General features: G+C 42.2%; 1 protein-coding gene across 2 annotated transcripts in view; it reads left to right on the top strand.

The window, feature by feature from the left end:
• The window catches only part of LOC120918466 (bifunctional heparan sulfate N-deacetylase/N-sulfotransferase 4-like), a 494,123-nt gene that overhangs the window by 255,681 nt on the left and 211,576 nt on the right, over positions 1-26,866 (top strand). For both annotated transcript variants that reach the window (XR_005744379.1, XM_040330064.1), the window contains exon 5: positions 4,046-4,231. Coding sequence is in view for 1 of the 2 variants with exons in the window: in XM_040330064.1 (XP_040185998.1) it covers positions 4,046-4,231 (186 nt within the window). In the remaining variant the exon portion in view is untranslated. The remainder of the gene's footprint in view (positions 1-4,045; positions 4,232-26,866) is intronic.

The raw sequence follows: 26,866 nt of genomic DNA, 5'->3' as shown, positions 1-26,866 counted from the left end.
ATGCTCCTTCTCAAGCTCCCCCACCTTCTTCTTCTTCTCATGCTCCACCTGAACATTCTTCTTCCTCTTCTTCTCCTGCTCCTTCTGAACATTCTTCTTCCTCTTCTTCTCCTGCTCCATCTGAACATTCTTCTTCCTCTTCTTCTCCTGCTCCATCTGAACATTCTGCTTCCTCTTCTTCTCCTGCTCCATCTGAACATTCTGCTTCCTCTTCTTCTTCTACTACTCCTCCTCCTTCTACTGCTCCTCCTCCTTCTACTCCTCCTCCTTCTACTGCTCCTCCTCCTTCTACTGCTCCTCCTCCTTCTACTCCTCCTCCTTCTACTGCTCCTCCTCCTACTGCTCCTCCTCCTTCTACTCCTCCTCCTTCTACTGCTCCTCCTCCTTCTACTCCTCCTTCTACTACTCCTCCTCCTTCTACTGCTCCTCCTCCTCCTCCACCTCCTCCTCCACCACCGTCGGCTACTCATCCTCCACCACCTTCGTCTACTCCTCCTCCTGGCATGAGTACTACCCCTGTGGCACCACCTCCAGCCAGGCAGAAGAGGAAGGCTGCTGAGAAGGCTGCAGAGAAGGTGAAAGAGCAGGCTGCAGGGAAGCCACCAAGGAAGGCCTTGAAGAAATCCAGAAAGTGACTCCCTTACTTCCATGTGGTGTACCAGAGTTCAGGCTGCTGTAGTACCACAACCTGGTGACATCTGCCTGCCCTGCTCCAGTTTCTGACCTCGGGGAGTCCAAGACCTTGATGCGTGACTTCCTGAATGAACCTCTCAAGTCCCCATTTTGGCCTCCAACTGATCACCAGTCACATCAGGCCACACCTGGCTGTGCACAAATGGCAGCAAGCTCTCCAGTGCTGACTTTTGCATATTAAATTTATTTTTATTACCAAAATAAATGGTACATTTTTTTTTTACAGTTCATACTTGTCCTTGTATTTTTTTACATTTCAATTTTGCAAGTGAGAAGGCAGGTTCTTATTTTTTAAAAATTGGATATAAGGTGTAATTTGAAAGGGACACATGAGATAAGACAAAGCAATAAGGTTTCTATGGGGGGAACTTGACATTACAAAAAAAAAAAGTATTTGCATTTTTTTAAAATTTAAAATTAAGGTGAATATTAAAAGCAGGATTTAAAACACACGACCAAAATAAGGTGACAATAAAAAAAAAAAAAAATATTGAGTCCAGTAAGAAAAAGGTTCCACCTAATTTTAAGGAACTCTGTGTGAATATCGTAAAAAAAAAATTATTATATTGCTGTTTTGTGCTCTTAGAAAAAATTGTGTAAAGCGCTGCAAATAAACGATTAAATAATGTTGGAAGCGACACGAATGTGCTATCTCCATTCCAAACGCTAGTTTTACCTATGTTGGTCTCCAGTGTCTAAGTTTTTGACAGGTTTCTTAGCATACACACGACCGAGTTTCTCGTTTAAAAAACAGCCCGATGAAGAACTCGTCGAGCCAAAATCCACTGCCATCGAGAAAATAGAGAACCTGCTCTCTATTTGCTCGACGAGTTCCTCGGCGGCTCCATCGGGCCGAAAATGTACACACGACCGAGTTTCTCAACAGAATCCGGCTCTTCACCGAGATTCTCGACGAATTCTGCCGAGAAACTCTGTCGTGTGTACGAGGCCTCAGACAACAGTTCGGGAGAAGCATAGAGCTTAGAGTAGAAGTTAAATAATTCCCGTAAGATCAGCTTTGGTTTTTCAGTTTGTTGACCATGACATAAGTTCAATTTCAGTAGGCTGGGGTTATAAGGTTGAGAGTTTTCTCACCAGTAAACTATTGGGTTTATCTCTTATAGTATAATAACAGTGTCCAGACCAGCAAATATATTTTTCAGCTATCATGATTAGGCTGAGATTCAAAGCCGTGTGTGTAAAATCTATTTTCAGTCTAAGGCAGGGGTGGGCAATCTCGGCCCTCCAGCTGTGGTGAAACTGCAAATCCCATCATGCCTCTGCCTCTAGGAGTCATGCCTATGATTGTCAGGGTCTTGCAATGTCTCATGGGACTTGTAGTTCAAAACAGCTGGAGGGCCAAGTTTTCCCTCGCCTGGTCTAAGGTCTAATTGAGAATAAGACTTCTGCTCTCTCAGGAGTCATTGTAACTCCACTTCCTATAGTTTGATGGTGTGCTTGCAGACTCGTTTTGTTCTGGAAGTGATTTGGATCAATTTACAACAGATAGTCGCCTTGTGAGCCACCCAGTTAATAATCAGGGAAGTGTCAGTAGAATAATTGTTGCTAAAGTATTGGCGTGGTGTATTTTATACTTTTCTGAAAATAGTAGGGCTTATTAAGCAAAGAAGCATTAAGGGGCCATACTGAGGCTGTGGTTTGGTCCATAAGTCGGATAAAATTATCTGAATTGATGAAGTGGTGTGATCACAGGATAGCGATTATTTTGGCTGACATGATAAATAGGAGAAATGGAGATAAAATAAATAGGTGGTCTATTCTTAAATAGGTTCCTATTACATGGGAATATAATGTGTAGTCCCTTGTGGTACGATGACTATTCCTTTCAGATGTCTATAACGTAATAGGAATGCAACAAGCTTGCCAAAATGCAGCTTTGCCTCGGAGTGTGCTTCAGGAACACTTTGTGTGAGTTAGACTTATCTAAAATTTGGTCTAATGAGGTATTGCTGTCCCCACCCAAGACTATGTGGCCCAACACATGAGGTATCAAAACCTCCAACATATTGCAAAAGAAAATTCACCTGTCCCATATTGAGAGCATAGTAGAAAATTAAAGTTACTGTATGTTCGGTAAATTTCCCTGCTACAGAAATGTACCTGCCTTTCTTATTCCCTATGACTACATTGGGTGTGAATGGGAACTGTCTTGAAATACAGATTGCCACACCCCACTTCTTGTCCAGACCATTTGACAAATAAAACACGGTATATGTATGTTCAAATATTTGGAAGCAGAAGTTTGGGTAAAATGGGTTTCAAATCCTGCATCAGTGACTGAACAGTCGATTCTAAAATTACAGTGGTTACCGGGAGGAGCCGGGTCCTGAAATTATACCTCTGAGACCAGTTTTCCAGGTCCTCTATTTTTGCATGAACTTGATCCAATTGCTGCTGTAGAGAAACAATCATTTTGGTGGTCTGACTTACTCTTTTAACCATACCGTCCATCTTGGACTTTCTGGTATCCAATCGTTCACCAATACTATTCAAAACATTCTTGAAATCCATAGAAATGATAGCACATGCTTTTGATAGTTCCTGTTGTAGAAATGCAGAAAGCATAGCAATTAGCACTGGGTCTCCAGAATAGGTAACTGAGGGCATAGATGGCTGATCTGTAGTTAGGCTGGTCCGAATCAGGGCTATTTCAGCGAATTCTGCTATATTTTCATCCATAGAGGAGGCTGGGGAAACTGCACATTCAATTCCCACCCAAGGGGAGGCAGAAAAAGGGGAAAGCCGATTAATCTAACCTGGTGATATGGTCAACAGCACCCTGGGACACAGCAATGTCTACACATAGTGGATATGTGAGATGGAATTCAAGGCAGTAAATATGTGAGGATATGCAGAAAGTATGTTTAATAAGCATTCAGATTAATAAGAGTAGGATATACATAAATGGAATTCAAATGTGTAAATTAGAATATGATTTTAAATTTTAACCACAGGTGCTCAATGCTCATTAGGTCTACACTAGTTGTTGAGGTTTTAATTGTATTATCAATTTAGGTTGTAGGGATATTTAGAAAATTCATGATTTTATTTTTCTTATATTATTGAAATATGGGAGCAGGGTATGCATATGGAAGTTAGATTGGGACGAGGGGGCTAACCAGTTTAGCGCCTCATTTCTGTATTTTTTCAAAAGGCTGTCAGCACTGATTTTGTTTCTGTAAAAAAATAATTTTCTATAGTGCTTACCAACATGCACACTGTAACCATTAGAGTCCTTTATGCCTTTAAATATTTTCTGTGAATTCCATCTCACTTTTAAAAGCCTTGCTTCTCTGGGCTAATTCTAACTCCTATTTATTTATTTTTTTAGCAACATGGCATTCCAACAAACATGGGTTATGCAGTGGCTCCCCATCACTCAGGTGTCTACCCAGTACATGTACAGCTTTATGAAGCCTGGAAAAGGGTATGGGGCATTAAAGTTACAAGCACTGAAGAATACCCTCATCTGAAACCTGCCCGGTACAGACATGGCTTTGTGCACAATGGGATAATGGTAAGTATATGCATATACCTGAATATATAGCTTTATTATATTTTTGTTTTACTTGAGTAGATCTTAGGTAAAAGGTTGAGCACTAAAAACTTTCCAATTTGTAGAAAGAAATACACAGACACACGCAATCGAATGATCTTAGAAAATATCTAGCCTCATATATGTTCATATTTTCCATAATCTTGCAGCAGACTAGTTATTTCTAAAATAACCTAGGAAAATGTCTTCACACATATTTAATCTATTCACATTATGATTACATTATATTGCTGGCTCTGTAAATCGCTATAGAATTGGCAATGTAATACTAGCCCTTCGTATAGATGGCTGTTGTTTCTGTAGTGGTCACTTTGTCTATGGGGCATATTTACAAACATTTGTATCAACTGGGATATGACAGCTGGTGAATACCCAGCATTTTTTAACTATAATGCCCCGTACACACCATCACTTTATGTGATGAAAAAAAACAACATTTTCTGTGAAGTAAAAAATGACGTTTTTGAAACTTCAATTTTCAAAGACGAAGTTGCCTACACACCATCGTTTTTCTCACAATGTTCTAGCAAAGCGAGGTTACGTTCTCACCACTTTTTCCATTGAAGCTTGCTTCATAAGTAGCTTCTGGGCATGCGCGGGTGAAAAAACGTCGTTTTAAACAACGTTTTTTACTACACACGGTCAATTTCTGTGAAGTAAAAGTTGACGTTTTGAAAAACGACACATAAAATTAAAGCATGCTTCAATTTTTTTTGGTTGTTTTTTAGAAGACATAAAACGACGTTTTCCCCCACACACGGTCATTTAAAGTGACGTTTTTAAAAACTTCATTTTTTTTCATCACATAAAGTGATGGTGTGTACGCGGCATAAGGCTTCATTTCCATGGACATTTTTACAGCCACTTTTGTTAGCCTTTTTTACAGCTTAAAAACGCCTGTCCATATTTTTTTTTGAGCTGGAGCTCAAAAACGCTGCGGTAGCGTTTTTAGCGTTTTTGAGCGTTTAACGTCTGGCGTTTTTACAGCTCTAAGGCTGGAGCTTCAGAACACACAGGTCCTGTTTTTTTTTTTGCAGCTTAAAAACGGCTCAGCCATCTACAGCTCAAAAACGTCATGGTGGGCATGAGGCCATAGACTAACATGGAGAGCCATTTTTAAGCTGCAAAAAAAGCTCAGAAAAGTGTCTGTAAAAACGTCCAAAAACGACCATGGAAATGAAGCCTAAAAGCTCCTTTTTTTTAGATATTGTAACATTGGTGAATGTGCTGGCTAAGACTCTCTATAATGTTTTAACCCAGTTTCATCATTTGAACTGTTAATTATATAAAAAAAATGGTAATAAAAAAAAAGTGCAGCACTCTTTCCTAATGCTGCCAAACTTAAATGCCATTCCGAAGGGCTAATCATCCCATGGTAAGCTGGCAGTGAGCATTCCCTGACCTGTGCCTGGGCTCTGAGTGCAAGCGCCGGGATACTTATGCATGCACGAGTTTAGCTGCACTTTCTGCATAGTCCCTGCTGTCTTCTGGGAACTGTGTTTCTCCCAGAAGGCAGCGGGTGGGAAGAAGTGGGAGCAGATACCTGGATTTGACAGGTATCCCCTCTAAAAGGTGACAAATGTGGCACCGGGGGGGGGGGTTAATCCGATCCACGGAAGTTCTATTTCTGGGTGGAACAGTAGGAAACATCCTCTGTCCTACACTCCTGCTACCTTAATCTAATCAGTAGAGCTTGACTATGCCTTCCCCTTCCTGCCTGATCCTCTATTCATAGAAGCTATAGTATAGCTTCTATGACTGGCACGAGATATCTGAATGGGGGATGAGTGATGATTGATTCGCTTCCTCCATTTACAGATTCTGTCACTGCTACTACCAGCACAAGGCAGTAATTGTAGAGAAAGAGAATAATATTTTTTTGCAACAACATTGTATTATTTTATTTTTGTTTTATTTAACCACTTCCATACCGGGCACTTACGCCCCTTCCTGCCCAAGCCAATTTTCAGCTTTCAGCACTGTCGCACTTTGAATGACAATTGCGCGGTCGTGCTACACTGTACCCAAACAATTTTTTTATCATTTTGTTCCCACAAATAGAGCTTTCTTTTGGTGGTATTTGATCACCTCTGCGGTTTTTATTTTTTGCGCTATAAACAAAAGAAGAGTGACAATTTAAAAAAAAAACACTATTTTTTACTTTTTTATTTAATAAATATCACAATTTTTTTTAAAAAAAACGTTTTTTTTCCTCAGTTTAGGCCGATATGTATTCTTCTACATATTTTTGGTAAAAAAAATCGCAATGATCATATATTGATTGGTTTGCGCAAAAGTTATAGCGTTTACAAAATAGCTGATAGATTTATGGCATTTTTATTTTATTAATTTTTTTACTAGTATTGGCGGCGATTTGCGATTTTTTTTACTGTCACCGTGACATTGCGGCGAACACATCGGACACTTTTGACACATTTTTGGCGCCATTCACATTTATACAGCGATTAATGCGATAAATATGCACTAATTACTGTATAAATGTGACTGGCATTCAAGGGGTTAACACTAGGGGGTGAGGGAGGGGTTAATATGTATACCTGAATTGTGTTCTAACTGTGGGGGAAGGGGGGTGACTGGGGGAGGTGACCGATCTGTGTCCCTATGTACAAGGGACACAGATCGGTCTCCTCTCTCCCCTGACAGGACGTGGAGCTCTGTGTTTACACACAGAGCTCCACGTCTTGTCCCTGTAGCCGCCGTTTCCGAGTGCCTGGCGGACATCGCGACCGCCAGGCACGCGCATCGGCATCTCGGGGACGCGTCGGGCGCGCGCCGCCGTCGGCGCGCTCGCGCGCCCCCCAGTGGCCGCAAGAATACAGGATGTCAAATGACGTCCTGTTGAATTTTCAGAGTAACCGTGGAGCCGTCATTTGACGATGGCCCGGTACTCTAGTGGTTAAACTTATTTTGCTTACTCAAGCCAGTAAAAGAAATATTCTTTAGACTAGGTTCCAGCAGTTAAATTGTCTGGTTTACAATTTTTCACAGTCTTCTTATTTCATGTGCTTTTCTCTTTTTCCCCTCCGATCTTGCTAACATAACTATCTAATGTGGCATAAGTACAATTTAAAAGGGCTATAGGAAGCACAAATATTAAAGCACTGATTGATTGCAAAGGGGTTGTAATAGCAGCGATCTCCTGCAGTCTTTTGTTACCTGTCCCTACTCTATGACTGTCTCCTGAAGTATGTCTCCAACAACTCCTAGAGTTTGTTCACTGTCTCTGACTATCTTCTGTCACATATCTTTCATACTGTATCTGAGCATATCCTATAGCATGTGTGTGTCTCTGAAAGCTTCCTGTAGTGTTTAATTCACTGAACATAATGTGAAGCCTTTTGTTGATGTCATGGGCCACACTAAAACAAGAAGGTTGACCACCACTGCTTCGGAATGTCAGAGTCCAAAAGTCCAGCGTTACAATAATGTACAATGATGACACTCCTGGCCCCTCCCTCCTGCCAGGTTTCTCTGTGGGCACCCAAGCAGGCACACTCCTGAGCCGCAGCTCTGTGTGTCCATTGACACATGAAGTCAGGGCTCAGCCCTGCCCCTTCCATCTCCTTATTGACTCACTGGGTGTGATTGGCAGCACCGAGAGCCAATTGCCCACGCTTCTGCCAAAAGCTAATCAGGAGTGCGAGTCCTGAAGAAGAAAATTGCTGACTATGACCCTAAAAACACCATCTCTACAGTCAAGCACGGAGGTGGAAACATTATGCTTTGGGGTTGTTTCTCTGCTTAAAGGAACACTAAAGGTTTGTTTTTTATTAGATCAATTGATTGCTGTAAGCTAGAGCATTTAAATATCACTTACCTTGTTTTTCCTTTTGACCTACAATACATGTATACAGTAATCCAGGTTTGAAAATGCCATTTCCTGTCTCTCCTCTTCCTGCTTTCCACCAGCATCTGAGCTATTTTGCATGGTGGAAAGCAGAATGTGCTCACCCCCTCCCTATGACTACAGCCCTGCGTGAAGATGCTCTCTTATCCCTCACAGGCGTGGAGGCAAAGCCTAATGGGAACTGTAGTTCCCATTAGGCCGTGATGTAGCAAGAATGAATGCGCGCCGCAAACCAGGAAGTCAGTGAGAATAATGATTCAGGAGTGACGGAGGTGAATAAAACAGCTCTATTTCAACAGGTATCAAACTAGTTATAATGCAAAACATTACTTTTTACTTTATCAGCTACTGTCAGACTTTAATTTAAGAGGGAAATATTTTTGTCTTTACAACCCCTTTAAGGTACAGACCGACTTTGCCGCATTGAATTGCCAATGAATGGGGCCACGTATTGTAAAATCTTGAATGAGAACCTTCTTTCCTGAAGATGGGTCATGGATGGGTTTTCCAGCATGAAAATCACCCAAAACATAAGAAGTGGCTCAAGAAGAAGCACATTAAGGTCATGTAGTGGCCTGGTCAGTCTCCATACCTTAATCCTTTAGAAAATGTGTTAGAGGGAGATGAAACTTAAAGCCAAAAAAACTTAAAGGAGTTGTAAATAAAACATTTTTTTGCTGAAATGACTGTTTACAGGGTATAGAGACATAATAGTTAACTGATTCCTTTTAAAAACGATTAAAAATAGATAAAAATCAATCATATAATGTACCTGTAGTTTCTAGTTTCGTTTTTGCATGTTTCCTGCTTCTCTGCTGTACAGAGCCACAGAGCCAATACAGGGCAGTGATGGTTTGGAAAATGAAACTGATTGGTGCTGTGGGGTTTTAGACACACAGTAATCACACCTCCTTGATTAGTGACCACAGAGAGAAATCTCCCAGTACTGTGGTTATCAGGAAACAGACAACCAGGAAGTGTGGAGATCAGAGAACAATTACAGCAACTTGAGAGCAAAAACGAACAATGAGGACATGAAAACAGCACTGCATTATGGTAAAGGAAGCTATTAAGATAAAAAAATGTTTTCCTTTACAAACCCTTTAAGGATTTAGAGAAGATCTGTAAAGGAGAGTGGGCCAAAATCCCTCCTGAGATGTGTGCAGACCCGGTTACCAACTACAAGAAACATCTTACCTCTTACCTGCTTGCCAACAAGAGTTTCTCCACCAAGTACTAAGTCATGTTTTGCTTGGGGATCAAATACTTATTTTACTCACTGAAGTGCAACTAAATTTATAGCATTTGTTTTTTCAGAATTTTTGGTTGATATTATGTCCCTATCATTTATAATACACTTATGATAAAAATTATAGACCCTTAATTTTTTTATTTTCCCCACTCTATATGTTTTGTGTCTGTTAAAACTACACTTCCTGTTTAGCCTGTGGTAAGCATGGTAAGATAGCTTGAAGAAGGCTTTATGGAAACATTATGAAACCTTTCAGATTTTATCATAGTGTGATACTCATACTCAAGGAAATTGAGTAAATATAGGAAATTTCCTCCTTGGGTAGATTTGACCTATACGGTACTTATTAAATCTCAGATTGAAAAAATCAATTTAATTATCACTCCCATCTACTAGACATGTGCACACTGAACCGAGCCACTTTCTGACATTTGTTGTTTACAAGTAAAAATGTTTTTTTTGGCTAGAAAATGACTTAAAACCCCCAAACATTATACATTTTTTTCCCAACACCATAGAGAATAAAAAAGCGGTTGTTGCAATACTGTATTTTCTCAGCGGTCTTACAAGTGCACTTTTGTGGAAAAAAATACACTTTTTTTAGTTAATAAATAAGACAACGTCGGCGGGACGGGGCACAAATAAAATATAATTTTTTTGTATTTATTTTACCTTTTATTTTTTACATCCCTTGTAATTGAAAAAAGCATGACAGGTCCTCTTAAATATGATTTCTGGGGTAAAAAATACCTCATATCTCATATTTACACAAAAATGCAATACAAAAATAAAATAGGCTTTTAAAAAAAATGCAAAAAAAAAAAAATGTACCTTTTAGGCCCCATACTCACGACCAAACATGTCTGCTGAAACTGGTCCGCGGGCCAGTTTCAGCAGACATGTTCGGTCGTGTGTGGGCGCGAGCGGGCCGAATTCCAGCAAACATTTGCCCGCCGGGCCTTTTCCCAGCAGACAAATATTCCTGGACTTGTTTTAAAACAGTCCGCTGGAATTCTGCCCGCTCGGACATGTACGGTCGTCAGTACAGACCTACCGTACATGTCCAGGCGCCCGCCGTCCCTCGCATGCGTCGAATGACTTCGACGCATGCGTGGAAGCATTTTAAAGGCGGGCCGCCCATGTCGCTGCGTCATTGTCGCGGCGACACCGCGTCATCGACGCGGCGACACCGCGGACACGCCCCGCGTATTGTTTACGCGCGGACTTCTGTACGATGGTGTGTACAACCATCGTACAGAAGCCCTCTGGCAGACATGTATGGTGAAAACGGTCCGACGGACCGCTTTCACCATACATGTTTGTTCGTGTGTACCCGGCCTAAGAGCCATGGCTGGAAGTGACGTTTTGACGTCTCTTCCGCCCTGCTATGGTATGGAGACTGGTGGGGGCCATCTTCCCCTCAGTCATCTCTATACCCAGCCACGAGAAGGACCTGATTGCCTCCACCGCTGCCGATTGCTCCGGTAAGCGGCGGAGGGTACGGGAGTGAATACGCCGCAGAGACCACCATTATCCTAAACCAGACCGCCGGCTGCAGAGGAGGATACATGGGTTATGGCAGCTAGCTGCTGCCATAACAGAGATATCCATCTTCAAACAGCCAATGTATATCAGTGTGCGGTGGTCCAGAACTGGTTAAAAAATGCATTTGTCCAAAAATCCTAATTAATGAAGGTAAAAACTGTCAATTGAAGGCTTATGGTGTCTGTCGGATGTTCTGAGAAGATTAGACGAAGCAGCTAAAGTAAACTGTATGAATACTTTGCCAACAAGTTATAGTAGAATTATAATGTTGTTTGACTAATAATATTATAATTATTAATTTTTTATTACAAGTCAAACAACATTAAAATTCTTCTATAGCCTATGGGCGGAGCATTTAACCCGTAAATGTCCGCTTGTGGTGATCGTATGTTTTTAGCTGCTTTGTCGAATCTTCATGTCGAACGGTACTATATATATTTTTGATCGTATTGAATGATGCAATACTTGTTTGCTTCTTTTCCTGTCGAACGGTCTCCCCTAACAGTCAGTCAATGGAATTGCATATCGAAATTCAAGCATATAACTTCTTTCCTGTTCACTCTGCACTCCTAACGGTTCTGGTTCAAGTGTGATGGCAGCATCCGGCAGTGGCTCTAAGCACTTTGACCCCATGGAGGTTCCTGGCCCTTCTATGGAGGCAGTAGCAGCACCACCCCACCATCAAAAAAGTGCAGGAGGGGGACACAAGCTACAACCAGCAGGAAGTGTAACCTTACGTGGACTCACATTGAGTCCCAGGTCCTTGTAGAGGAAAAGCTTCCTTGTTGGATGCAGCTGTGTGGCACCCGATCCAGGGAGACCACTTCAGAGTGGAAGCAGGAGAAGTGGGAGGAGGTCTCCCGGAAAGTTGATGTGATACAGCGCCATCAGCATGACTCATCTGCCTGTCGTAAAAAATTCAGCGACATAAAACGGTAAGTAACGTGTCTGATTCTTTTATTATTTTACATTTTAAAAATCGTGGATTCAGGATGTTCCCAGTAATAGTAAAACTCTTTCACTTTGCACAGTGTTTGGAGGACTGAATAGTAGCTGCTGGGCAACCAGGCAAGGAGCAGGCCACACACTTTTCTTACCATCCCAATAGGTCAAAGGATCCGCTGTAGGAGGCAAAGGTGCTTCATATACTGTAGGTAGGCCTTGACCATTTCAGAGGCACTGCTCTCCTCTCGATTACCAGCTGCTTGACTTGCACCCACCAAATTGTCAAGTGCCTCTAGCCAACATCCACATGCTGCACTCGGTTGTTTTTGAGTGAAGGTGACATGCCTTGGAATTGCAGACATGGCAGGTGAATCTTCCAAACTGGCATCATCCGGCGTATGTGTCTGTTGCTGCAAATTACAGACCCTTTCAATCAGTTTTTCTTTCCAGTAGGAGAGGCTGTTGTCTCTGAGTGCCAGTTTATTTGTTATCTTGGGATCACACAGGGAAACCAGCATGAGCTCAGGGCTTTTGCAGACACGGTCATTTAGCTGATCTTTTAAGTTTTATAGATTTCTGATGAAAAAGGCTACATCGGCATCAAGTGGCCTGCCATAAAGAGGCTCCCTGTTTTCTAGGAATGATCCCATCTTCTCCATGAGATAGGTGAACAAGGGTATGGCCTGTCCAAGGCTGACATTGCTTTGACACAAGTTTTCCATCACATCCCGGAAGGGTTTTAAGACAGAAATTAGCTGCCCAATTATATACCAGTCATCATGTCCCAGTGTGGAATCAGTCCCAATGATGTGGCAGGATGATAAATTGTGGATGGCAGTCTTTTGCTCCAAAATGTGTTCAAGTATTTCCAGGGTATAGTTCTACCAGGTGCTGACATATTGTTTCAGATGATGTGTGGGGAGTCCTGATTGTTCTTGCTCCTCCCTCAACAGTTGACTAGCCCCTACACTGCGGTGGAAATGCTCTGCAACTTTCCTGCAAACGTCCAAGATTTGAGCAATCTTGTTGTCTTTCTCCACTGGAATTGCACCCTTGACCGCTAAATGCAGTATGTGTGCAGAACAGCGCACACCGACAAAAGATCCATCTTTTCACCTCCGTCTGTCACTATGAACCCAACAGAAACATTGGTGACTGTCTGCTCTCCAAACCAATTGGCCAACATCAATCTAATTGTTTACCATCACAGACTTCTGTGTGGAGCAGGAAAGCTTGATAACTCTGCTGGTCTTGCACTGCAGACCTGCTTCCTGATGAAGTTTGAACTCTTACACTAGTGCCACCACCATCAGGCACAGTGGCCAGACAGGAAAGCGTGTTGACCGCTGGGAGCTGTCCACAAATCAGCGGTCAAATGAATTGTCTGACCCTCGGCTTTGGTCATTTTTATCTTCAATACTGCAACGCATTAATGGTATAGTGCTGGAACAATCTTTCTGCTGAAAGTTGTTTGTGCAGGAACCACATTTTGTGGAGCAAGGGCATGCGTGAGCTGTTTAAATTGCTCCCCTTCAATCATGCGAAAAGAGGCTCCTCCAACAGCAATGAATTGGCCAATGAGGCAGGTGATCTTGTTGGACTGCTGTTTTGACAGTCCCTTGGAACTAAAGCCAACAAAGCTATCTAGGGTAGCCTGATGATGTCCTTGGGGGGATGAGGAGCCTGATTGTGTCTGCAGTGGAACTACTGCATGTGGACTTTGGCTGTGCTGTGAGTGAGTGGTGTGGTGTGGTTAAGGAGGTACCACCAGTACAGACAGAGTCTGTTAGTCTGCTTCCTGCGCTACCTTTTTCTGCCTCTGCCTGCAGTAAAGTAGAGTGGTGGTAATTTTTAAGGTGTAGGTTCATACCCATATTGGTTAGATGTCCCAACTGTTTCCCCCTACTCACTTGCTTCCCACACAATTTGCACTTTCCAAAGAACCCACCTTCCAATCTGTGAAAGTATTTCCAAACGTTGCTGCGGCGCGATGCAGCCCCTTGACCTTGTTTATCTCTAGTATTATTTAGGGCTGATGTAGCTGCAGCAGGTAGCACACCAGTAGTGGAAGCTGTTGCCACTACAGTTCCACTTCGTAAACTTGTGCTAATGGTAGGGGCACTGGGGGGGGGGGGGGGGTCGGTGTTATCACAGGATTCTTCCTTCCAATCATCATCACCACCAAAACCAGTTATTACTGAAACTTGTTGCATAGAGTCGTCTACCTCAGAAGAACTTTTCTCTTGGGGCAATGAAAAAAAGTCTCACACTCTGTCTCTGCTGCTGTCTCTCTCAATTGCTTCTTTGGGGGGCTGAGCAGTGGCAAGCCAGTGTCATTGGAGGCGGTGAGTGTAAAGGCAACTCAACTTGTTTAATACTAGTTTTATTGCCTATCCCATAAAAATAAAAAGCCATGACACCTGTAGAAGGAGCTGCACTGGCAGTGGAAGTGGCAGCAGATGGTGGTCCGGCAGGAAAACTAGTAGAACTAATGGTGGTGGTGGAACTAGCTTTGCTGGTGGCAGTGGGGGTGGCACCCACTGTTGTGGATGACATGTTTGTGGCGGCAGAAGTGTCAGCAGTACCTAAGGATGAGCTAGTAGCAGGGACCTTGCCACTTTTTTTTAGCAAGGAGTCCACCACGACTGCGACCACAACCTCTACCTGCCTTCACTTCTCCATTAACCAGTTAAGCCCCGGACCAATATGCAGCCTAAAGACCCAAGGTGTTTTTACAGTTCGGGACTGCGTCGCTTTAACAGACAATTGCGCGGTCGTGCGACGTGGCTCCCAAACAAAATTGGCGTCCTTTTTCCCCCCACAAATAGAGCTTTCTTTTGGTGGTATTTGATCACATCTGCGGTTTTTAGTTTTTGCGCTATAAACAAAAATAGAGCGACAATTTTGAAAAAAATGCAATATTTTTTACTTTTTGCTGTAATAAATATCCCCCAAAAACATATATAAAAACATTTTTTTTCCTCAGTTTAGGCCGATACGTATTCTTCTACCTATTTTTAGTAAAAAAAAATTGCAATAAGCGTTTATCGATTGGTTTGCGCAAAATGTATAGTGTTTACAAAATAGGGGATAGTTTTATTGCATTTTTATAAATTTTTTTTTTTTACTACTAATGGCGGCGATCAGCAATTTGTTTTGTGACTGCGACATTATGGCGGACACTTCGGACAATTTTGACACATTTTTGGGACCATTGTCATTTTCACAGCAAAAAATGCATTTAAATTGCATTCTTTATTGTGAAAATGACAGTTGCAGTTTGGGAGTTAACCACAGGTGGCGCTGTAGGAGTTAGGGTGCACCTAGTATGTGTTTACAACTGTAGGGGGGTGTGGCTGTAGGAATGACGTCATCGATCGTGTCTTCCCTATAAAGGGAATGACGCGATCGATGCGCCGCCATAGTGAAGGACGGGGAAGCCGTGTTTACATACGGCTCTCCCCGTTCTTCAGCTCCGGGGAGCGATCGCGACGGAGCGGCTATAAACAAATAGCCGCGCCGTGGTCCCGGATCGCTCCCCGAGCAGACCTCCGCATGTAGCGGGGGGGGGGGGTCACGATCGGACCCCCCACCCGCTAATAGGCAAGGACGTACGTGTACGCCCATGTGCCTGTACGTGCCATATTGTGGACGTATATGTACATGCGGGGGTCGGGAACTGGTTAAAATGGTACATTGCTGTATATTTAGTTCAAACAGAAAATGGACTGGTGATAGTGATCAGACCTGCAAGCAGGTAACAATGTAAAATCAAATGAAAAATAGATACAAAAAAATGCATTCAGACGAATACGAATGCACAAAAACTTTCCCAAAACAGCAGTATATACAATATACTGTTTTATGAGTTTTTGTTAATAGCTGAAATGAGGCATTTGTCAGTTGTGAGCATTACATATAAGCTTATAAAAAGGAAAAACCGCGCTAGACAAAAATACCAAATAAATTAAATTAAATTAAAAAAATTGAAAATAAAGGCAGCAGCTTAGGTGGGATAAACACAATGGGGTAGATCCACAAAGAAATTACGCTGGCGTATCTACTGATATGCTGGTGTAATTTCAAAATTCCCACGTCGTATCTTTGTTTTGAATCATCAAAACAAGATACGACGGCATCTCGGCTAGATCCGACAGGCGTACGTCTTCGTACGCCGTCGGATCTAAGATGCAATTTTTCGGCATCCGCTAGGTGGCGTTCCCATGGTAATCCGCGTTGAGTATGCAAATTAGCCATTTCCGACGATCCACGAACGTACGACCGGCCGTCTAATTTTTTTACGTCGTTTCCGTTCGGCTTTTTCTGGCGTATAGTTAAAGCTGCTATATGGTGGCGTATTCAATGTTAAGTATGGCCGTCGTTTCCGCGTATAATTTTGAACATTTTACGTCGTTTGCGTAAGTCGTCCATGAATGGGGCTGGACGCCATTTACGTTCACGTCGAAAACAATGACGTCCTTGCGACGTCATTTGCAGCAATGCACCCTGGGAGTTTTTACGGACGGCGCAATCGCAGTTCGTTTGGCGCGGGGACGCGCTTCATTTAAATGAAACACGGCCCCTACCCGCCAAATTTGAATTCCGCGCCCTTTACGCCGCGAGAGATTATGCTACGCCAACGTAACTTATGGCGCAAATTCGTTGAGGATTCAAAGAAAAGCAAAGTAAGTTACAGCGGCGTAGCGTATCTTACATACGCTGTGCCCTGCGCCAATGTATGTGGATCTGCCCCAATATAAACAAGCACAAAGATAAGCTGCACCAATAATAGAGAAAGAGACCACAACAGTCCTCTGATGACAAAAGGATTGTATGCAAGCAAATGGATAACATTCAGGTCATACACTAGTGATTTTGCAGCTATAAATAACCAGCTCAAAAAAGTCCATACATAGAATAATAATCCATAGATAATAACTGTAAATGACACCACAGTGATTCCACAAATGAAGTGCCCACCAACCCTGCAAGAGAAAGTCACAATGAGCTAGTATGCTAGCATACTAGCTCATTATGATTGACTTACCTGAGATCGAAGTCCTGGAAGTTCTCCTCCGTGCCCTCCGCCGCCATGTCTCCTCTGATCTCCTTCCTGTTATCGCCACTCTGGCACTGTGATTGGCCGGAGCAGCGATGACGTCACTCCCGCGCATGCGCGCGGGACTGGCTGATCCCCGCACATGTGTGGAAATATGGCATTAACCCCGGAATGTACCATTCACAAAAACGGCATGCTCAGTAAGTGCATGCGCCGTAGACATCGGTGCCCGTTTTTGTGAAAATATCTCCTTAACCGTGTAGGTTAAGGCGATATTCCTTGCACCTGCAGGTAAGCCTTAACCTAGGCTTACCTGTAGGTGCAAGCTGTGTGGTTGGGTTTACAACCACTTTAAGAAGCCCTCTCAGCATCCCTGATGTCCCACTTTCAGAGGCGCTGTAATATTACTCATCATCATCATTTTAATTCCCCCACCCATTCCAGCAGCGACCACTAACAGCTCTTTTTTTTACTATTGTCTCTATAATGTCGAATCTTTTCTGTCTATGTAGAATAATCTTGGATTATGGTAATAGTGTTAGGTAAGGCACATTTGACCTATTGTCTCTATAATGTTGAATCTTTTCTGTCTATGTGGAATAATCTGGAGTAATAGAGTTAGGCTAGGCACATTCGACACAAATGCACATGTCTACTATCTACTTTGTAACAAAAACTTTCCCAAAACAGTAGTATATACAATATACAGTTTTATGAGTTTTTGTTAATAACTGAAATGAGGCATTTGTCAGTTGTGAGCATTACATATAAGCTATTTATACATGGATATTAAACACTCAGGACCAGATTCTCGTAGAATCTGCGGCAGCGTAAGCCATTTACAACACGCGGCCGCAACTTACTGGAGCAAGTGCCGTATTCTCCAAGCACTTGCTCCGTAATTTGCGGCGGCGTAGTGTAATTGGCCCGGCGTATGGCCGCGTAATTCAAAGGGGGCGGCTTGTATTCAAATTAATCGCGCCCCCGCGCCGATTGAACTGCGAATGCGCCGGGCTGAAAAATAGCCCCGTGCGCATGCTCCAGCTCACGACGGAAAACGTCAATGACGCCGACGTAAGCGTCATTGACGTAAAGTCGTATTCAAGAACGACTTAGGAAAACGATGTAACCGACGGAAACAGACGACGCGGACCCGACGCCATACTTAACATGGAATACGGCGGACTGGCGTAAGGTTACCCCTCATATAGCAGGGTTAACCTTACGCTAACGACGTAAACGACGAGTACGCGACGCAAATTCGTTTGGGAATCGGCGTATCAGGCTCATTTGCATAGTCAAATGAGACCTGAACGTAAACGCCACCTAGCGGTCAGCGTTGTATTGCATTTAGGATCCGACGGTGTAAGTGACTTACACCAGTCGGATCCTAGCCTAATTCCGGCGTATCATGTTTTACGAATACAAAACAATGATACGCCGGCGGGAAATTCGAATTACGCCGGTGTATCAGTAGATACACCGGCGTAACTCTTTTGAGAATCTGGCCCTCAGTTTTTTTTTTTAATTACCATGGAAACTAAAGATTGTGCTGGCTGCTTGTATCCAAAATAGAAGAGAAAAGCAATTTTGCTTTTCTCTAAACATCAGGGTGTAGTTAAATAATAAAAGGTCCCATGATTAAACCTTAATGACCCCCATTCCAGGTAGATTCAACTACCTCTTAAGTAAGCTTTTTTTTTTTTTGAACATACTGCACGGATTCTGCTAACAGCTGGGATATACCCTCCACCCCAATGGGCCACACTGACAGGCGCTATCTCTATCTATGAATAATTGTTTCTTGGCTTCCCAACAGTCTGAAAGCTCTTGCATCCAGTGAGGCTCTGAATAGCAAATTACTTCTAGTGAAAGTGTTGGTTATGACCTAAAACTGACAGCTTCATTATTCAGTAAGAGTGCCGTAACTACTGTACCTTTCTTTCTATGCATGGAAAGGGGTGGGGAGTTTTGCACATTTATTTTCCTGAAGGCCATCATGGGAGAAAAGAGAAGACACCCATTCAATCTCATGCTAAAATGTTTATTCAGATGAGATGAGGCAACGTTAACCCTTTTGCTGCCACTGACATAAGGTTGATATCAGTGGCTCCACGGACCTGTAAACAGACTCAGGGCTACTACAGCAGCTGGGAGTCTTTACTTCTGCTGAATGCTTTCTAATAACAGTATTTAAACAGCTGTAAAGACTCCCAATCACTTTCACATACACATTCCACCCCCCCCCCAAACTTACTTCCTCCTCCTCCTCCCATGTATTCAATGCTCATTCATCCCAGGTGCCCAGGTGACCAGCATGATCTGTGCTTGATCAGCTTCAGTGGAGTGCAGAGTTGACATGAGGTGTCTAATGCCTCGTTTCCACTGCACGGATCGGTTCGGGTCAGAAAGAATGGAGCGGTTAGAATGGGACCGGTCTATTCTGCAGAGCATTTCCACTGCAAATCGGACCATCCGGGACCATGCAAGGTTTAGAAAAAAAGCCTAGCACGTCCACCAATCAGTGAGATGTATTTGTAGGTCCGCCCTAATGGAACCGTTCCATTCTCTATGGCCCCACATCTGAAGCAGGACCCAGAATGGTCCGGTACGGTTCGCTTTTATGGCACGCTTTCATAATGGAAACACCCAAAAAAGCGTACCGTACCGAACCGTACCGAACCGATCCGCTCAGTGGAAACGAGGCATAATAGACCCCTGATGTCTCCTTAAAGAGATTCTGCCACCTGCATTAGGCTAACACATAGGGAGCTATACATGCACAAAAGAGTGTTCACCTACATACAAAAATGATGCTTGCACCACACATATTCTGTGTTGCTGCTCCTGTTGGAATGGGAGCAATAATTCTAGGGCCATCGTACATAGTTAGTTCTAAAATGATGGGATGAAAAAGGCTTAGTAAGAGGCACCTATAAACAATTTTGGGTAACTATGGCCAATTTTGGTTAAGGTAAATAAATTAATTTGAAAAAACAAACAAAAAACCAAGAACATTTTTTTAAAGCCCCTCTTCCCTTAACCCTCCTGGCGGTATTCCCAAGCGTGACTCGGGTGGATTTTTTGTGCCAAAATCGGTAACCCCGAGTCACGCTCGGGGTAGCTATGCAGAGCCTGCAACGCGCGCTGGCTTACGCTCGATTCGCACAGTGTCCTCCTGTGCCGCCGATCTCCGTTCCCTGCGACGTAACGACGCACGGGGGCGGAGATCGGCGCCAAATTCAAAAAGGTAAACAAACACTATACATACAGTATACTGTAATCTTATAGATTACAGTACTGTATGTAAAAAATACACACCCCCCTTGTCCCTAGTGGTCTGCCCAGTGTCCTACATGTACTTTTATATAATAAAAACTGTTCTTTCTGCCTGCAAACTGTATATTGTCCATAGCAACCAAAAGTGTCCCTTTATGTCAAAAATGATTTTAGAGCAGCTAGAAAACAGCGATAATAAATTATAATCACTTGCAGAATTGTGCGATAGCGATTTGTGGGGAAATTCGTCATAAAAAAAATAAAAATAATGACAGCAACAATTCTGCAACTGAGCACATTTCAGTGATTTTGAGTTGATTACATTATTGAATAATTTTTATTAGAATTATATTATTATTTGTTATAATTATTTATAATTATTTATTATATTATAATTTATCATTTTGTTTTTTAAAAAAATGTCATACCCGGGATGCCTATTAGGCCCCATACACACAATAGAATCCATCCGCTGAAAAATCCCAGCTGGACCGTATTCGCGGATAAATCCTCTCGTGTGTATGGGGCCTAAGACTCTGGTTTGGTCAGATTTAAGTGAGTTATTCCTAAGAATTACAGGCCTACAGTATAAAACGCCAAATTTCCTTGCAAATAATGATACCGCTTTCAGCATCTTTTTTCTGAAAGAATCATACCGCCAGGGAGGTTAATAACATACAAATGTGACCATGTGTGTCAGGTGTGCCTACGTATAAAAATGGTGCTTGCACCACACATTATCAGTATTGCTGCACATGCTGGAAGGATAACAATAATTTTAGGGTCATCATTCATGGTTAACCCAAAAATGATGAGCTGTAAAGCCCTTTCTAAAGTGAAATTTTAGACAGAAAATTAAGTTCTCATAGATTATGTCATGCTGGCCTCTTTTGCAGGTATTGCTTATACTGTTTGAAATCGAGGAAGATCTGCTGAAAGCCTAAAGATTTACTGCTGCTTAGGGTCTCTGGGCTTCAGCAAAATGGCAGCCTACAGGAAGAAAAAACAGTAACAATGCTGGAGGGAATATACAGCACACACTAATTTTGGTAGCATAATTATTAATGTGGGATGCATGTTCCTTGCTAAAGAGCATTATTTTTTTATCCCATTCCTAGTTGTAAATTTCCACTTTAAGAGGCTTCTGTGGACAATTTTGGGTACCATAGTTTGTTATCATTTAATGGGTGCATGCAATTTTAAGTCTAGACATACAATGACCGCCATTTTATTTTCTAGTGTCTCTATGTTCAGAAACTATATAACTATATATATTTTTTCATTGTTGCTTTTGTGGGTGGGTTAACTAATCTAACTGTGCATTTTAATGGGTGTGCAGAGAAAAAAAACTGACTCGGGCAATAAAAGGGTTAAAAAGTCATCTTCTAGTGAGAGACAGTGAAGGAAACACAACTTTAGTTCCACTATTGTTGAATAGCCTACTGCTTGTAATCTTAGTTTCCTAGATATAGTAGTAAGGCTCCATTCACACCTATGATTGTGCAACTGTGTGCATGCATTTTTTTAATGATTTTGTGTTGCACATTTGGAGCAGCCCATTCAGTATAAGGTCCTATGCACAAAAATTGGTGCATGACCTTTTTTTTTTTTCTTTGCTACTGGGTGTTGCAAGAACACGTGCACTTTTGTGTGTGTCCCTGCAATGCAAAAATGTGAACCTAGCCTAAAGGAAGTGCTTACATTTGTTTTATCTTAGCAGAGATCACATGACCAGTGCTTTTTGGTCCATGGTAAATATGTATAAATGGTACAAGAAGCACTCAAATGTCTACCTTTATGAAGAAACAGGTGCTCTGAGCTACACCAGGTGTTTGTCACATGACCATGCCCCAGATCACTGGTCATGTGACAAACACCTGTGTAGTTCAGAGCACCTGTTTTTTCATAACGGTAGAAATTTGAGTACTTCTTTTACTATTTATAGGTATACATGATTAACCACTTGCTTACTGGGCACATAAACCCCCTTCGTGCCCAGGCGAAATTTCAGCTTCCGGCACTGCGTCGCTTTAACTGACATTTGCGCGGTCGTGCGACGTGGCTCCCAAACAAAATTGACATCCTTTTTTCCCCACAAATAGAGCTTTATTTTGGTGGTATTTGATCACCTCTGCGGTTTTTATTTTTTGCGCTATAAACAAAAAAAGAGCGACAATTTAAAAAAAATATATATTTTTTACTTGTTGCTATAATAAATATCCCAATTTAAAAAAAAAAAAAAAAAAAAAATTCTCAGTTAAGGCCGATACGTATTTTTTGACGTATTTTTGTAAAAAAAAAAAAATCGCAATAAGCGACTGGTTTGCACAAAAGTTATAGCGCCTACAAAATAGGGGACAGAATTATGATTTTTTTTTATTATTTTTTTTTTTACTAGTAATGGCGGCGATCTGCGATTTTTATTGGGACTGCGATATTGCGACGGACATATCGGACACTTTTGACACAAATTTGGGACCATTCACATTTATACAGCGATCAGTGCTATAAAAATGCACTAATTACTGTATAAATGTGACTGGCAGTGAAGGGGTTAACACTAGGGGGTGAGGAAGGGGTTAAATGTATTCCCTGGGTGTGTTCTAACTGTGTGGGGGGAGGGGGGTGACCGATGCTGTGTCCCTATGTACAAGGGACACAGATCGGTCTCCTCTCCTCTGACAGCATGTGGAGCTCTGTGTTTACACACAGAGCTCCACGTCCCTGCTGTGTTCCCGACAAAAGCGTGTACCCGGCGGACATCGTGGCCGCCAGGTACACCAGGTACACGCATCGGCTTCCCAGCGATGCGCCCCCAGAGGCGCGTGCGGGTAATGCACTTTAAATGACGTCCAAAGACGTCCAGTTGGCACCTGAGAGCCGCGCTGTTGACGTCTTTTGTCAATAGCGCGGGTCTGAAGTGGTTAAGAAGGTGAGGCTAGTAGTTTTTTTTTTTTTTTTTTACCTGCTGTAACAGAATGATTGCCATTATACTATAGAAGTTCTTTAGAAACTAGTTCATTAGAAATTAGTGTTTAATGCCTTCTTGTTTAGGAAATAGATATAGAGGTATGCTTAAATCTGCCCAACTTTCTATAATATATCATTTGTAGATAAAGTTTATAGATCTCCTTAGTATAGGTAACAATCTCCTTAGTGAAAAAAGAAAAAAAGAAAACAAGGGGCCTGCAATCCAGTACCTGGGAGTGTCAACTAGTAATATGGCTACCGATTCGTCCGTAGGATGGCATACCTCCGCACCTAACATAGAGCAATACAAACAAGGAACCAGACTGGTAACTCTAATAAAGAGTTGTGTAAGGAGGACCAACTACAGTGTGGCAAAAATTGAAAAGTCATTAATAGGAAAATTATTTTACTCACAATTTAGAAAAATAGATATCCAAAATGTGGAACGTACCCCCCCCCCCCCATAAAAAAAAAACACCCACAGTCTAAAAACAAGTAATTGTAAATGTTGTCACACAAGCCTCAAACATTTACTCTACTCAGGGCAAGGTATCCCATAGTTTAAAATGCAGTCCCATTCACGGTGCCATCAGCTAAGGAACCACTCAAAGTGCTTGACCAGCAGTACTGTCATACTGACTGACAATGGAACTGGATGATAATGCACACCTCTATGTCCAATGCACTAGGCTAAATTGCCAAATAGAGTACTGTCCGGAGGCTCTCATCACTCACATGTGTGTCCTTTGTGGGTTAGCATCACTTTCTGTGGATTTGTTCATGTGGGTTTTCAAATAGCACATACTGTAGTGACCTTGCTGGATCACAGTTAGATGTACGTTTATCAAACAATGATAATTTATCTCATTTCAGTTCTCAGAAAAAAATCTTCTCCTCTGGCACCCTGTTTATGAAGCAGAGAACATTTGTTTTCAGAAGGAGATGAGAGGAGAATTTTTTCCTCTGAAATCTGAGTAGAAGAGGGGGCTGCCTGTGATCTCCTGAGAAACTTGTGTGATTACAGAGCAGCTGAGTTTTAAAAGTGAAACCAAAGTTAACCACTTGACCACCAGGCGCGTAAACCCACTTAACCACTTAAGGACCGCCTCATGTAGATATACGTCAGCAGAATGGCACAGGCAGGCACATCAACGTATATATACGTCCTCTGCTTGACGTGGGTCGGGGGTCCGATCGGGACCCCCCCCCCGGTACATGCGGCGGTCCCCGTGGCTTCAGGAGCGATCCGGGACGATGGCGCGGCTATTCGTTTATAGCCGCTCCGTCGCGATTGCTCCCAGGAGCTGAAGAACTGGGAGAGCCGTATTATAAACACGGCTTCCCCGTGCTTCATTCTAGCGGCGCATCGATCGAGTGATCCCTTTTATTAGGGAGACTCGATCGATGATGTCAGTCCTACAGCCACACCCCCCTACAGTTGTAAACACACACTAGATGTACCCTAAATGTTACAGCGCCCCCTGTGTTTAACTCCCAAACTGCAACTGTCATTTTCACAATAAACAATGCAATTTAAATGCATTTTTTGCTGTGAAAATGACAATGGCCCCAAAAATGTGTCAAAATTGTCCGAAGTGTCCGCCATAATGTCGCAGTCACGAAAAAAATCGCTGATCGCCGCCATTAGTAGTAAAAAAAAAATGCAATAAAACTATCCCCTATTTTGTAAACGCTATAAATTTTGCGCAAACCAACCGATAAACGATTATTGCGATTCTTTTTTACCAAAAATAGGTAGAAAAATACGTATCGGCCTAAACTGAGGAACAAAAAAAATTTTATATATGTTTTTGGTGGATATTTATTATAGCAAAAAGTAAAAAATATTGCATTTTTTTCAAAATTGACGCTCTATTTTTGTTTATAGCGCAAAAACTAAAAACCGCAGATGTGATCAAATACCACCAAAAGAAAGCTCTATTTGTGGGGAAAAAAGGACGCCAATTTTGTTTGGGAGCCACGTCGCACGACCGCACAATTGTCTGTTAAAGCAACGCAGTCCCGAACTGTAAAAACACCTTGGGTCTTTAGGCAGCATATTGGTCCGGGGCTTATGTGGTTAATAACCAGACCAATTTTCAGCTTTCGGTGCTCTCACAATTTGAATGACAATTACTCAATCATACAACATTGTACCCAAATGAAATTTGTGTCCTTTTTTCCACACAAATAGAGCTTTCTTTTGGTGGTATTTAATCACCGTTGTTTTTTTAATTTTTTGCGCTATGAGAGAAAAAAGACTGAAAATTCTGTAAAAAAAATGAAATTTTCTTTGTTTCTGTTATAAAATTTAGCAAATTAGTATTTTTCTTCATTCTTTTGCATAATGTGAAAGTTGAAATTACGCCGAGTAAATAGATACCCAACATGTCACCCTTCAAAATTGCACACGCTCGTGGAATGGCGCCAAACTTCGCTACTTAAAAATCCCCATAGGCAACGTTTTAAATATTTTTACTGGTTATATGTTTTTAGTTACAGAGGAAGTCTAGGGCCAACATTATTGCTCTCGCTCTAACGTTTGCAGCGATACCTCACATGTGTGGCTTGAATACCGTTTTTATATGTGGGCGGGACTTACGTGTGCGTTCGCTTCTGCATGCGAGCACACAAGGACAGGGGCGCTTTAAAAAATATATATATTTTATTGTTCACTTTAATTTACTTTATTTTAGTTTAACACGTTTTTCCGCAAAAAAAAAAAAAAATTGATCACTTTTATTCCTATTACAGGGAATGTAAACATCCCTTGTATTAGGAATATGGCATGACAGGTCCTCTTTACAGTGAGATATGGGGTCAATAAGACCCCATATCTCACTTCTAGGCTGGGAAGCAGAGTATTGCGGGGTATTGCAGAGTATTGCGGGGTACTGCAGAGTATTGCGGGGTATTGTGGGGTATTGCAGGGTATTGTGGGGTATTGCAGGGTATTGCAGAGTAGTGTGGGGTATTGCAGGGTATTGCACAGTATGGGTATGGAGCAGAGTATTGTTAGTATGGGGCAGGGATGGCTGAGCAGGGATGGATGGCTGGATCTGTGACTGCATTTGTCACAGATCCAGCCCACAGCACTCGTGCTGCATCCGCTCTCTCCCCTCTCCTCTCACACTGTACCATTCGGTACAGAGAGGGGAGGGAGGAACCGGCGTCATCAGATGACGCCAGTTTGTTTACAAGTGATCGCTCCGTCATTGGACAGAGCGATCACATGGTAAACCGCCGCTATCAGCGGCGATTTACCATGGTCACGGACATTCCCATGTGGGCGCCCCAGGGGGCGCGCGGGAGCGCGATTCTGGGAGGACGTCCATGGACGTCCTCCCAGAGTTAAGGAACCGCCTTGTCTTTCGTCTATTAAGTGGTTAAAAAGAATGTGTTATTACATGAAAATAATAAGCGCTTTTTTAACTCCGGTTTTTTTTACACACATTTTAGCACATTCTTTAAATGTGTGTGTTTACCCTTTTTAATTGCTAATTTTGGCATTATTTTTGCATATTTTGGCATTTTTTTTTAAATGCCGTATTTTTTTAACACACATCTGCCCGTAGGTTTTTTTTATTGTGCATTTTGGCGCTTTTTTTAAACACAAATTTTGGCCCTTTAGCACACATTTTGGCACAGGTCATTTTAAGATGCATTTTGGTGTGGTTT

This window comes from Rana temporaria, chromosome 1 (assembly GCF_905171775.1).
Source record: "Rana temporaria chromosome 1, aRanTem1.1, whole genome shotgun sequence".
Taxonomy (NCBI): Eukaryota; Metazoa; Chordata; class Amphibia; order Anura; family Ranidae; genus Rana; species Rana temporaria.
This window is presented reverse-complemented; position numbering and strand designations above follow the sequence as displayed.